Source organism: Petromyzon marinus, chromosome 46 (genome assembly GCF_048934315.1).
Source record: "Petromyzon marinus isolate PM22_M1 ecotype Great Lakes invasive population chromosome 46, UKy_Petmar_22M1.pri1.0, whole genome shotgun sequence".
In the NCBI taxonomy this organism is placed as follows: Eukaryota; Metazoa; Chordata; class Hyperoartia; order Petromyzontiformes; family Petromyzontidae; genus Petromyzon; species Petromyzon marinus.
In genome coordinates this window covers 12,303,106-12,318,569 of record NC_133712.1, presented here as the reverse complement: position 1 = coordinate 12,318,569, position 15,464 = coordinate 12,303,106, and the positions used below count along the sequence as shown (strand labels likewise).

The window sequence follows — 15,464 nt, the reverse complement described above, 5'->3', positions numbered from 1 at the left end:
TTTTTATTATTTTATTGTTTCCCTTCTACGTGGTGACTTTACCGAAAGAACCAAGAATATGAATCCCTGCAGTCACGAAAGCTTTAAATAACAAAATTGAATAAAGTCGTCAATTTTTGTGGGAGGGAAAATACAACATTTTGTAGTAATTGTTCGCGTCTGATCGTAGATACAAATTGTCAAAAAAAATCATATCATTTGGGGTGGGCTTTGTGAACCAATTTATTTTAAAATTAAATCTTTAAACTTGTTGCAGGCCCAGTTGCTACGCAACCTGCAGAAACTTCCCCCAGGTAAGATGGCCGCTCGCATTGCACACTGGGCGCGTCACGAGCACTTCCGGTCTAAAGCCCCGCCCACCGCAGGTCCTGTGCTCTCTTCTAATTGCTGACAACAACAACAAAAACTCGACACGTTCCGCGTCAGTAACGCTGTGGCTTTAAAAAAAACTATATCATAGGCGACGTTTCTTAACAATCGCCCATTCACAACACACGTTGCGTAGCCCGCCACGAGCGAGTCCATTCTGCTTAGAGTCGCGGGGGTGTTTTGCGGTAGTTTTTTTCCCTTGCGTGGTTCACTCTTCGGCAACCAACCAATACGTGCCGGGCGAGTCCACTCCGGTTACAATCGTAGGGGGGTTTTGATAGCAGATATTACGTAAGGGACGGGGGCGATTTCGTTCCAGCAAACATCGCGGCGGGTAAGTTGGGACGCGTCAGTGGTTGTTTACTCAGTAACATGCATAATCGCGGACGAGTCCATTGCGGTGAGTAAGTTGTACATTAACATACATTATGGCGGACGAGTCCATTCCAAAATAGCGGTAGGTACGTTGGGACGTGAGTGAGTGGTTACTCATTAACATTAACATACATTATGGGGGACAAATCCATTCCAAAATAGCGGTAGGTAAGTTGGCACGTGAGTGGGTGTTTACTCATTAACATACATTATGGCGGACGATTTCATTCCAAAATAGGGGTGGGTTCGTTGGGACACGTTAGTGGGTGCTTTACTCATTAACATACATCATCGCGGGCGAGTCCATTACAAAATATCGGTGGGTAAGTTTGGACACGTGCGTGGTAGTTTACTCATTAGCATACATTATGACGTAAGGGGGTGGGTGTGGCTCTTCCTGTGAGTAGCGTCAACCCCTACCCCCCCACCACCATCACCGTGCGTCAACACACAGCGAGAAACGCAACAGGCGCTTGGTGGGGGGCAGCAGTGAGTCGGCGCTGAAGAGGTGAGTTCCCGGACGCACGGTGCAGTCTCTAGTTTAATTGTGGTGGGTTTTGTTTTTAAGTTGTAAACATCGCCCGTCGCATTTCTTCCGTGAAGAAGGTTATACTTTGTGTTCTTTGCGCTGTGAACCCTGGATGACGATTATCTGAACCGGTCCTGGACCACCTCCCCTAGGTCGACTCGGCCTCAAATGAGTACTCGGGTGTAGAGCGGTGTAGTAGTAAAACATCGCCGCTGGAGAGACAAAGGCGGTCGGGCGTTGTGTTGGCTACCCCCCCCCTCCTCCTCCACCCCACAACCCCCGGCCTTAATAGGTGCTCGCAAACAGCACTTGGCCGGACGTGTTCGAGGCTACACGCGCGGGCGATCTTTGTGTTTGTGGGCGTTGAGTTGACCATCGCAGAATGGTGACGGAGGCCTTCGTTCGGCAGTAGATTGATTGATCAAGGCTGATTAGTGACGTTTAGTCTCCGCGGCTTATCTTGGGCGAGATCAATGAAAGGGTAAATGGCAACGCGATCGAAGACAATCGACCGCTTCGGATGCCTTCAAATAGTCTGAGATGAAACTCGCGCGGGGCACTCGGGACCGGTCGTGTGGTCGTGTGACCTCCAGTGACCTCGCACGCAACCACGACCTTGACCGTCATCCCATGGCCGACTTCTCGAGCAAAGCCACAAGCACTACCACTACAAACAACCACTACAACCACCACCACTACAATCACTACAACCACAACAACCACTACAACCACTACAACCACAACTACAACCACCACCACTACAACCACAACTACCACAACCACTACAACCACTACTACAACCACAACAACCACTACCACAACCACTACAACCACCACCACTACAACCACTACAACCACCACCACTACAACCACTACCACTACAACCACTACCACAACCACTACTACAACCACTACCACCACCACTACAACCACTACTACAACGACTACTACAACCACTACAACCACCACCACTACAACCACCACTACCACAACCACTAGAACCACCACTACAACCACCACAACCACTACCACAACCACTACAACCACCACCACTACAACCACTACAACCACCACCACTACAACCACTACCACTACAACCACTACCACAACCACTACTACAACCACTACCACCACCACTACAACCACTACTACAACGACTACTACAACCACTACAACCACCACCACTACAACCACCACTACCACAACCACTAGAACCACCACTACAACCACCACAACCACTACTACAACCACTACAACCACCACAACTACCACCACTACAACCACCACAACCACTACTACAACCACCACCACTACAACCACCACTACAACCACCACCACTACAACCACTACCACAACCACTACCACAACCACTACCACTACAACCACCACCATTACAACCACCACAACCACTACAACCACTACTACAACCACCACAACCACCACAACTACCATCACTACAACCACCACAACCACTACTACAACCACCACAAGCACTACAACCACAACCACTACTACAACCACGACTACAACAACCACTACAACCACCACCACTACAACCACCACCACTACAACCACAACCACTACTACAACCACCACCACTACAACCACAACCACTACAACCACCACCACAACCACCACTACAACCACCACAACCACCACTACAACCACTACAACCACAACCACCACAACAACAACAATCAACACAACCACCACAACAACCACCACAACCACCACCACAACCACCACCACAACAACCACCACAACAACCACCACCACCACAACCACCACCACAACCAGAAGCTACCACTACACGTGTAGTAGCAGCTTCGCGAGCGACCACCGGGCACAGAATGTCCATGCGGTCTCCCCAGCGTCAGCCAGGGCCCCCACCTACCCTGCTGGGTACAGGCCTCGTCCCTGCTGGGTACAGGCCTCGTCCCTGCTGGGTACAGGCCTCGTCCCTGCGGCCACTTCCTCCCGCCGTGATGTTCTACCAGCTCCTTCAGAAGCCACCTGGCCACAAATTAAACCACGTGTAGTACTAGTACTAGTAGCAACTACTACACGTGTAGTAGTAGTAGTAGCAACTACTACACGTGTAGTAGTACTAGTAGCAACTACTACACGTGTAGTACTAGTAGCAACTACTACACGTGTAGTAGTACTAGTAGCAACTACTACACGTGTAGTAGTAGTAGCAACTACTATACGTGTAGTAGTACTAGTAGCAACTACTACACGTGTAGTAGTAGTAGCAACTACTACACGTGTAGTAGTAGTAGCAACTACTACACGTGTAGTACTAGTAGCAACTACTACACGTGTAGTACTAGTAGCAACTACTACACGTGTAGTAGTAGTAGCAACTACTACACGTGTAGTAGTAGTAGCAACTACTACACGTGTAGTAGTAGTAGCAACTACTACACGTGTAGTAGTAGTAGCAACTACTACACGTGTAGTAGTAGTAGCAACTACTACACGTGTAGTAGTAGTAGCAACTACTACACGTGTAGTAGTAGTAGCAACTACTACACGTGTAGTAGTAGTAGCAACTACTACACGTGTAGTAGTAGTAGCAACTACTACACGTGTAGTAGTAGTAGCAACTACTACACGTGTAGTAGTAGTAGCAACTACTACACGTGTAGTAGTAGTAGCAACTACTACACGTGTAGTAGTAGTAGCAACTACTACACGTGTAGTAGTAGTAGCAACTACTACACGTGTAGTAGTAGTAGCAACTACTACACGTGTAGTAGTAGTAGCAACTACTACACGTGTAGTAGTAGTAGCAACTACTACACGTGTAGTAGTAGTAGCAACTACTACACGTGTAGTAGTAGTAGCAACTACTACACGTGTAGTAGTAGTAGCAACTACTACACGTGTAGTAGTAGTAGTAGCAACTACTACACGTGTAGTAGTACTAGTAGCAACTACTACACGTGTAGTAGTACTAGTAGCAACTACTACACGTGTAGTAGTACTAGTAGCAACTACTACACGTGTAGTAGTACTAGTAGCAACTACTACACGTGTAGTAGTAGCAACTACTACTACACGTGTAGTAGTAGTAGCAACTACTACACGTGTAGTAGTACTAGTAGCAACTACTACACGTGTAGTACTAGTAACAACTACTACACGTGTAGTAGTACTAGTAGCAACTACTACACGTGTAGTAGTAGTACTAGTAGCAACTACTACACGTGTAGTAGTAGTAGCAGTAGCAACTACTACACGTGTAGTAGTAGTAGCAGTAGCAACTACTACACGTGTAGTAGTAGTAGCAGTAGCAACTACTACACGTGTAGTAGTAGCAGTAGCAACTACTACACGTGTAGTAGTAGCAGTAGCAACTACTACACGTGTAGTACTAGTAGCAGTAGCAACTACTACACGTGTAGTACTAGTAGCAACTACTACACGTGTAGTACTAGTAGCAACTACTACACGTGTAGTACTAGTAGCAACTACTACTCGTGTAGTAGCAACTACTACACGTGTAGTAGTAGTAGCTACTACTACTACTACATGTGGTAGCTACTACTACACGTGTAGTAGTTGTGTAGTAGCTACACATGTAGTAGCTACTACTACACGTGTAATAGACATTGTGTAGTAGCGACTACATGTGTACTGGTGCCGGGCGCTGACCTTTGTTTTCGTGTTCTCCAGCAGTTGCCTTGATGATGGGAGTGTCTGTGCTCTTAACAGGTGGACAGAATTGATCGAGCAGTGGATAATTCGTGGTCCGATGGGCTCAATGTTTTAACCGTGTGTGACCTGTTCTCACGCACGTGTTGTGACCCCCCCCCCTCCCCCCGCCTTGCGTTTCAGATCTTTCCTTCGGAAAAAAAGAGACTTCTGAGCACAACGCCACTCTCGTCCGGTCTCAAGACTTAACCACCGCTTAACTACCACCCACCTCTCCTGGCCAGCCATACACCTGAACGTGCGCCCCATCACGCGCAGACGCAGCACAGGTAAGCTAGGCCTTATTTTTACAATTCACAATCGCCGGCACTTTATTTGTATGGCTTCTCTTACCATCATCGGCCATGTTCAATCCACTGTTGGACGAAGCCTACCCCAGGCCTTGGTGGCATCCTTCACAAACCTCCGATGTGACATCAATTCATAGAGCTTGTGGTTTATATATATAGAAAAAAACGACATTAAATTGAGATTTCCAAAATGTTGCTCTTTTGTTATCTCAATAAAAAATAGTTTTTTGTCTATGGGAATGTTTAATTTTTACCCCCCACCCCATCCTGCTCGTCTGAGTATGGAGACACTTTGAGTTTGTGGAATAACACGCTGCTTCCAATTGGATGGAAAATTGTTAATTTGGCCATGCGTCCACCAAATCCAGTGAAATATGCCTCTCCACCGACTTATAGATCAGGCCCTTGTGCTCCTGTTACCGCACCTGACACGTCCACATAACCCACAGTGCACGTCTTGCGATTCGATACATTTTTTAGCGATTTGAGGGTCGCAATTCAATATCCAAGTAGGTATTTTTTTTATTTTATCACGTGCACCCACCAACACCTGACCAAACCTCGCTCTCCTCCTCCTAGGCTCCCTGGCTCCTCGCCCACTCCAGTCATGCCCACCCCTTGTCGGCGCCCGTGACCTGCCCCTCGCTGCCCAATCCCCGTCGCCTCCACACGCACGGCGCTAGCCTGGCACCACGATCTGACAATCCAGCAGCTGAAGCCATGTCCCAGGGCGGCGGCGGCGGCGGCGGCGGTGGCAGCGCCGCCTTGAGCTCCGGCGGAGCAATGTATCACGTTGTTCCCGGCGTCGCCGGACCACCAACGGTTTCCGGCCTCTGCCGGCGACGCCCGCCGTCCCGGCAGCCTCGCGTGCGCGTGGCGCTAGCGCTGGGGGCGGTGGCGCTGGTGGCGGCGGCGGTGGCGACGTGGGCGACGTACGCGGCGTCGGTGCGTGCCGCCGGGGAGCGCGCCGTGGGGCGGCTCGTGCTGTCCACGGGGGGTCTGACGTTGCGCGGCGCCGGCGCCGGCGACTCGAAACCGGCGTTGAGAGTCGCCTTTGGGAAGCAGCAGGCGCGGGTGACTCTGGGCACGCTGGGTTCGGGGTGCGTGCGCGGCAGCAATCGCCGCACCCCCGACGACGACGCCGACGACGACGGCGGGGACAAAGGCGACGACGGCAGTTACAGCTACGACAACAGCTGGCCGGTGGACGACGGCGAGTGCGTTCACGGCGAGAGCGCCGATGCAAAGGTCTCGGTCAAGAAGATCGACATCGGTGCCGCCGCCGCCGCCGCTTCGGCCGCCGCCGCCGCCCCCGGCAACGCCGGCGACGCCTCGAGGCCGCCGGCGGAGTGCTACGGCGTAACGTGGACGGCCTCGCGGCCCGGCGTAGCTCTGGAGGACTGCGTGGTGTTGGGCGACGCGCTCTGGTACGGCGGCGCCCAGATGAGGGTGCAGCGCTGGCCGCTGGAGTTCGGCAGCACCGGGCGCGAGCCGGTGGCCTACGTCCCCGAGGACATCTACTCCTTCCGCGACCGCTTCGGGGCGGTCATGGAGCGCTACTGGCTCTCGTCTCGCGGCGCCTACATCTTCGTGGCGGACGACGTCCCCCTCTACGTGAGCTGGTCCACGGTTGGCGCCGGCGCCGGCGAAGAGAAGGTGCTGTGCCTGCGGGCGCAGTACGGCCCCGACGGGCCGTACTGCGCCCCGAGCAACGCCTCGCGCGCTTTCCTTTCCTACGAGCTGTGCGTTGCCGGCGACGCGCGGGCGGCCCACGCCCTGGCGTCGTCGCGCCACCTGGGGGCGCCGTCGGCGCCGCCGGACGAGCGGATGGTGCGCTGCCCCGTGTGGTCCACGTGGGCGCTGCACAAGCGGCGGCTCAGCCAGGCCAAGGTGGTGGCGCTCGCCGAGGCGGTGGTCCAACACGGATTCAACCACAGCCACCTGCAGGTGGACGACGGCTACGAGGCGGCGGGGCGGTACGGCGACTACGCCTTCGACGGCCGCAAGTTCCCGGACCCCGCGGCGATGGTGCGGGACCTGCGCTCGCGCCTCGGCTTCCGCCTCGTGCTCTGGGTGCACCCGTTCGTCAACTACGACGCCGAAGCCTTCCGCGCCGGCGTTGCGAAGGGGCTGTTCGTTCGGACGGCGGCGTCCAACGCCGGCGGCGGCGCCGGCGGCGGCTCGACGCCGGCGCTGGTGCGGTGGTGGCGGGGCGTCGCGACGGTCCTCGACGTCACCAACCCGGCGGCGGTCGACGCGTTCGTGAACCGCACGCTGCGCGGGCGCCTGGCCGTCGCCCTGGGCTTCGACTCGTTCAAGTTCGACGGCGGCGAGGTGAGTTACCTCCCGCGCGACTGCGCCCGCACGCACGCCGGGCTCGCCAACCCGGCGTGGTTCTCGGCACGCTACGCCACGCTGGCGCGCCACTTCGGCCCGCTGGCCGAGGTGCGGGTGGCGTTCCGCACGCACGGCCTCGCCGCGTTCGTGCGTATGGCCGACCGGGCCTCGGTGTGGGGTCACGAGCTGGGGCTCCGCTCGCTCATCCCGACGGCGCTCGCTTTCGGGCTGCTGGGCTATCCGTACGTGCTGCCGGACACGATCGGCGGGAACGCCTACGGGGCCGCCGGCGCGGCTCCCGCTTCCCGCGCCGGCGTGCGAGCGGCGGAGCCAGGGGGGGAGGCGGACGGAGATTCTGACGGCATCGCGATACCGGAACGGGAGCTGTACATCCGCTGGTTGGAGCTCAGCGCCTTCATGCCGGCCATGCAGTTCTCGGTGCCTCCGTGGCTCTACGACGAGGAGGTGGTCGCAATCGCGCGCAAGTTCACGGCGCTGCGTGAGGAGGTGGTGGCGCCCATCGTGATGGCGGTGGCACGGGCGGCCGCGCAAGCCGGGGGCGCCGCCACCTCTTCCTCCAACAACAGCAACGACATCGGCGGCAGAGGCACCACCTCGTCGTCCAAATCGTCGCCGACGTCGTTCTCTCCGCCGACGCCGATGATAGCGCGCCCCGTGTGGTGGGCGGCGCCGCGCGACCGCACGGCTCTCCGTCTCGACTCCGAGTTCCTGCTGGGCGACGCGATGCTGGTGGCGCCCGTGCTGGAGGCCGGCGCCCGGGCCAGGGACGTCTATCTCCCCGCCGGGACCTGGTGTGCCCGCATGGGCGGGGGCGGCGGCGCGGGCGGCGTCGCGAGCGGCGGTGGGAGGTGCCATCCCGGACAAAAGTGGCTCCGGAATTTCGAGGTGGCGCTGGACGAGGTGGCGTACTTCGTCAGGAAGTCGTAGAGCTTACGGAAGCTTTTTGCCGGATTTCTGTTGAGAAATGAAGAGAACTCGAGTTGCGGTTAGCGTGGTCACCGCACTGCACTATGAATTTGGCGACCTGCAATCTGGGCACATGACGGACTAATGCAATTTTACAAGTTGCGTGACAAACAGGGCTGTCCCACCTCCTCACCCGCGCAAAGCTTCGCTCTCTCTTCCTTGGAACCACGGGCGCCAACACGGCAAGCTGCAGTCACGCTCGCAGCCGGTTGGCTGATGCTGTTGGGATGACGAAATCCCTCTCAACCACTGCCGTACGTGCAGTGGTGCGATCCCGCCGGGACGTGCAGAGAACACTTGACGTTTTGACATACGCCGTTTGGGATGCTACGACAATTGAATCATTTGGCGGGACCCCGGGGTCCCGCAACAATCGGGTCAACAATTATTATTTTTCTTCAGTCCGCCCCGCTCGTGACCCCGACAGCAACGCGCCGCCCGCCCAGACTCGCCGCGCCAACAAGCGCCGGCAGCAGGCGGCGATCGACACGATGGGCGCCACCACCACCGGCCAAACGCAAGCCCCGGGGGGCGTCCGCCGCAGTCGCGAGCGGCGACGACGCCCTCCGGTCAGCCGTCGATCCTCAGCTTCTTTGCCAAGGCGAGCCCGCCTGCCCCCGCAGTGAATTTAACGTGTTTGTGTAATTTTTCAACTTTTTATGAAACATAGTGCCCCGAGTAGCTCTCGACGAGGCCAATCGATTGACCACTAGTTTTGTTGTCGGTAAGGCAAGACTCGTGTCGCTACGCGGTTTTTCCCACCCCGGGGGGCAGTGATGGTAACCCCAGGGTCCCGCCAATTGCTTCAGTTGCTGCCTGTGGGATGTTACGTACTTTTACGTGCTTAGGCCTCCCCTGAGTTCCATTGCCAGCCACAACTAACGTTAGTGGGTGAGCGATATCTGAACCAGTCCTGGGATCCTCCACTCTCACTAACCCACACTGGCTCGGCATGGGGTAATATGGTCAAACAACTCCATTGACCGACAAGGGGCGGGCAGGCCGTCATCCAGCAAAGGGGTTGACAAGGGGCTGGAAATTATTATCACGTTACGATTAGTCGTTTGGTTATGAATTTACGACTGGAATTTATTGCAACAACTCAACACTCAACAACCATTTCGAAATGTTAATTGTTCATACATGTTTGTGTTGCCTTATTACATGAATATTTTTTGTAACTTAAATGAGATACTTGAAAAATAACCAAGAAAGATATTTCTCAAAGAGTGAAAAAAAGTTTTTTTTACGGTAAATTAGTATGCGAGCTTAAACAGATTGTGAATGTAACGGATTCTAATTTCTTTCTCTGTACATTAATTTGATTAACTTACATGTCATTCAGTACTCGCAAGGAAGTTGAGTTATGACCTGGAAAAAATTGTCAAGCACTTAACTGATTATAAGGCACGGTTATGATGGATTACGATGTTGAGCTTACTCTTATGGGTTTGTCTAATTCATTTTCTCACGAGAAATTGTGATCAGAATCAAACTTAGGAACTACGTGTAATAATCTACACATAGTGTTTATAACGGACTATAATTACCCAGACCGTTGTAATGTATTGATATTACTTTTCCAGGTTTATGTAATGAATTACTCGCTTAACTGTGAGATGAATAGCACAAATAAGCTGCACAACACACGATAATACAACATGCCTTATATGTTAGTAATGACACTGTTATATTTGATGCCTTTATATTTTTGTATGGATGTGAACGCTGCATCAACACCGATTTTAAACGGGTCAATTTCAGATCAGTAAAAACTAAAATCTGAATCTGTTCGAAAAACTTCCAATCTTGAGGAAATATGAGAGTTGTAGGTACGAAAAGAGACGTGGTAAAATCCAAATTGGATCCTTGACGGTTTGACCTTTTTCGAGTGTCCGAGGGGTCAAGTTCAATGTTACAAGGCATCGCTTTCTCATGGAAAGCCCTTTTCCAACCGTGTAAAACAAAAAAAACACAGAAAATATTTCCATAAAAAGTTCATGAATATTCTACATGGTTCCAGCTTTGTAAATGGTTGATGGAAAGCTTTCCAATGATGTCTTTGTTTTTTCGATTGCTCCAAACAAACGGGAGTCGTGGCTTGTAACGTTCGTTACTGTACATCAAACCTGGCATCAAGTGCAGTTAAAGAATTTGTTAATGAATCGTAATGCAATTGCATTTGAACCCAAGTCTGCTGCACAGAATATTGTTCGCAAATGATTAAATGATGGTGACGAATACTTTTGCCGGGATATATTGGCTCTGTTTCTACATTGTGTACAGACGGAGATGGAGACTTTTTAAAATCGGTCAAAGATATCGTGACGTTCCCACGAATTAATATTTACAAGTATGTATCGGTTCATCTTCTTTGGTTCTTTCGGTAAAGTCACCACGTAGAATGAGAATTAAATAATAAATTAATGAAATAAAATAGCGCAATAAAATTCTCACGACGTTTCGGCCACAACACAAGTGGCCTTCTTCAGGCAAAAGGAACAGACCTGTCGGGACGACAGAGCTTCAATGAAGCTTTATTCTCATTCTACGTGGTGACTTTACCGAAGGAACCAAAGGAGATGAATCGTTGCAGTCACGAAAGCTTTCAATCGAAATGTAAAATTTGTATCGGTTCATTAAATATCTGGAGGACGTAGCCATGGCGTAATGGTTAGCACACGTCTTGCAATCCAGATGTTTCTGGTTCAATCTCCCACAGTTAAAAGGCAAGTTTATTAACCCCCCTCCTCCCACCACTGTGTAAATGAGTACACCAGTTAATCCAGTGTTGTTCATTGCAAGGCCCACAGGGGCTACTGGCGGCCCCCTGTGGGCCTTTAGCACGACCCTCGAGGTGTGGGCCCCCAACAACACACAACACGTGACAACGCCCCGCATCGTCATCATCGCGCTGCTGTCAATCCCCCAATGGCGTGAAACGCGTGGCGGCTCTCTCACACTGATGATGTCTCATCGGTGGAAGTGGCCCCCCGCTCTGAAAATTAGTGAAGAACACTGCCACGCAACACGATGTTGTGATTTTACAAAACGCAAAACCCATCTGTGGCTTTTCCGCGTCTGTTTTGGGTTGTTCGGCACGATGTCCGACGTTTCCATCCATGCGCTGCTACCTTGTCGCACGAGTGCCTTAATTTTTTTCACGCTTGTAACTCTGCTATGCAAAAATCATTTCAGGTGAACTCGACCGATGTTTTGTTCAATATTTGTCGAAGAAAAGACATTGCTCCCTTTGCACGAATTTTCTTGGAAGTGTTTGAATGTACGTATTACACAAACGTGGACACTCGCTCGTCGTGGTGAGATGCCAATGAACTCCAGCGGGTAAGAAGACCGAGGTGTGATTCATTTCCTTTCGGAATCTGTGCACATCAAGGAACATCGGACGAACAAGTGCGGTCGGCTGTCGATTATCTTGGGTGTTAACGAGGCGAGGGGTGGCCTGGATAAAAACAAAAATAGACGAGGCATAGCACGTAGAATGTGGCGTGTTTTTATTGTTTGTTAGTCGGTTTACTTCGAGAGAGGAACACACAATAGTTAGTAAACGAGCGTGGGTGCAAATATATATATTTTTTCTCCCCAAATCCGTGTACAATCATCCGACAGATAATCGGGAGTTAACTGTCGACGCTTAAAAAAATAATAAGAGATTACATTGTGTAAATCCTCTGTCACACAGCACGCGTTAAAACAATCGCCACCCTTTGTGAAACCCAGAAAAAAAAATCCTTCCTGCGTCAATGACCTTAACATTTTAATAATAGGGTTTACCCCCTTTTTTCTGACAACAAAACTGAAACCTTTTTTTACAAGGATTCATGTCTGCATTAACCACAATACCTGCAGTCAAAATGCAAACAAAAAACATACTATGATAATATATGCATTGTCCTTGAAACTGATTGGTCCACACCAATGGACCAGATCTGGTCGAGCACCAATTGGGTCGAGGCTCAAAAGAAAGCCGTCCATTGGTGTGGACCAATCAGTTTCAAGGACAATGCATATATTATCATAGTATGTTTTTTGTTTGCATTTTGACTGCAGGTATTGTGGTTAATGCAGACATGAATCCTTGTAAAAAGGTTTCAGTTTTGTTGCCAGAAAAAAGGGGGAAAACCCTATTATTACATTTTGGTACTGGCAAAGGAGGTCTAATGATGACCTTAACATTTCTCGATTTTGACTTAAAACTTTCGTGACTGCAGGAATTCATATTCTTGGTTCTTTCGGTAAAGTCACCACGTAGATAGAAAATAAAAAATAAAATTGTAAATAAATTTAAAATAAAAGCAAAAACGTTGCGATCGAAACGTTGGGGGTTTCTTAACTTTTATTTTGTATTTATTTTTCATTTTTACAATTCAACCTACGTGACTTTACCGAAAGAACCAAGACTATATATTTCTCAATTTCCTCCAACCACCGCGGCGTAAAAGTTCGATCACCGATTCCGTCGCTCAGCCTTGAGCTGGACAGGCGGGGCTCGGCGTTCGGGCAGCGAGCGATCGATCAAAAAATTATTTTTTTTGCCAAATTCAGCGACATACCAAATTTTAGGTACAAACTTTTCGTGCAGTCATTGGTGACTCGACTGGGACCATTCGACTCCTGTGCACTCGAGATACCCCGGTTTAATTACGGGCGGCTGAAACCCAGGTTCACAGCGGTGCCAGCTTCAGCGCTCTGACCTCTGAGCCACTTTTCCACCTCCATATATTTCTACGATCGAGCGGTGCTCATGGCAAAGGTACTTTTGTTTAACGCGTAGGCTTTTGCGACCAATGCATTATCTACCGTGGAGGGTTTTATTTGGGTTAAGTGGCGTCAATGTAAAAGGCGTCGTTAAACCCGCGGGGGGTTGATATCGCATTTATATTAACGCGATCTAAACTCCCAAAAAAAAACACATCTCTTGTGAATACTTCGTGTGTGTGCAGCACCGCCAACACGGGCCCTTGGTTTTTTTTTACTACGCGACCTCTTTCAATGCCCATTTACTTATCGATGAGAAATTCTCGCCGAGGCCGACATGCCCGGCGTCTAACGGGGGCGCGCCCCGTGTGATGCGTGTTGTCTGGCCCAAAATCCTTTAGCACGCGGGGAGCAAACCTGCAGCACCCAGAGAAAAGTCGCCACACGTAAAAAAGTGTTTTGGAGAGCGCTCCCAACAGCGTTCACACGGACAGGTTCACGAGCCCACTTGCTATGACCGATCACCTCGGAACCCGGCGGGGTTTACACGTTTTACAAACCATCCTTGCCTTCACATTTACCCGATGACAGTGATGTTGAAAGAATGTGACAAATTGCACTTGAAGATGTTTTTTTTTTACAAAAATGCGTCTTTTGATTTCGTGTTGGACTTTGTGATTACATTTGCAGACACTGTATGCTTTGCAATGGCAATGTAATTTGCTGCTGCTTGAACGCAAGTTACATTATTGTACTGGTATTGAAAATAAAATAAAAACTGGACTTTTCCTAGGTATTCTTGCAAGAGTGAGACATCCCGAATGCGGTTTGTTGTATGCTCTGTGTGTGTGGGGCATGATCGGATTATTTAGTTTTACTCTCCACAATGATGCTAGTGCTTCTTTTGGGTTGTATAATTACATGCGCTACCTTGTATACATTCCAGGTGTAGCGTCCCAATGTGGATATTCAACGTTCAATACGCGAAACGTGTTAAAAACACATACACATTTAAAGTTTTTGTGACTGCAGATATTCATATTCCTGGTTCTTTCGGTAAAGCCACGTAGAAGGGAAGTAATACAATAATAAAAATATAAAACAATACAATTCTCACGACGTTTCGACTGCTACACAAGCAATCATCATCAGGTGTGAAAACCACAGCAAGAAAATTTTATTGTTTTATATTTTTATTATTGTATTGTTTCCCTTCTACGTGAATTTACGGAAAGAGCCAATAATAAAACACATACACAGTTCAAGAAGCATAAAGGCTAACGAAATGTATATTGTGTATCGTAGCACAGGTGACACAAATAACACTATCCCATACCATGACGAATACTGAGCTTTTTCTCCGCTACTCATCAGAAAAACCCACAACGTTTGGACAGCTATTAAGCTTCTACACTGCAAGAAAATCCCTCAACGATTTGCAACAGGACTTGGAAAACGAAGAGAGCTTTGGTGTTTAGTTCATTTTGTCAATCCCGCGCACCTTCCGATTCGCACGGTTGGCCACGTACGGTGCAAAAGAAGTCCAACATCCATCCAGACAGACCTCTTCCGAGACTGTGCGCCGTGTTTTTTCGACGTACTCGGCAACACCGGCAAAAAAAACCAGGAAGAAAGGACATTTTGGAGTTGTAGTCTCATTGTGGAAAGGTTATCCGAGTTTTGTTTCGCTGATTTCAGAGATGGGACTTCATTGTTGTTGGCTCGGGGTACAATGTATTCCTGTCAAGAGCCGCATGACTCACACACCCATCTCCATATATATAAAAGGCAAAGTTGTGATTGTGTGTGTGTGTTCAAAATGTTTAACGTACTTCCCGACATGCAACAAAACTGGAAATGTGCCATGTGGGTACTTTCCAGACTGTACACCATGCAAAAATTATATAAAAAAATACACTTTTGGGGGGGGGAGCTCAATAATGCATTTATTTTTTGCACGGCAAGTGAGCTGTGACGTCAAATCTGTCACGTGACACGCGCATGTGGAAGCGTAACGCATTGTAGTGTAGTGGATAGCGCTCCGCGCTACGAACCCGGCGACCCGAGTTGACGATTATTTCAACCGCTCCTGGGCCTCCCCTAGGTCGACTCAGCCTCGAACGAGTAACTGCTGTGGT

General features: G+C 50.2%; 1 protein-coding gene across 1 annotated transcript; it reads left to right on the top strand.

Annotated features, from left to right (window-relative positions):
* The first annotated feature begins 365 nt into the window (after nucleotides 1-365).
* Nucleotides 366-14,131, top strand: LOC116952365 (myogenesis-regulating glycosidase-like). The gene is made up of 3 exons (XM_032971651.2): nucleotides 366-1,252; nucleotides 5,117-5,262; nucleotides 5,863-14,131. The coding sequence occupies exon 3, from the start codon at nucleotides 6,004-6,006 to the stop codon at nucleotides 8,566-8,568; it is 2,565 nt and encodes an 854-aa protein (XP_032827542.2). The 5' UTR covers nucleotides 366-1,252; nucleotides 5,117-5,262; nucleotides 5,863-6,003; the 3' UTR covers nucleotides 8,569-14,131.
* The last annotated feature ends 1,333 nt before the right edge of the window (nucleotides 14,132-15,464 follow it).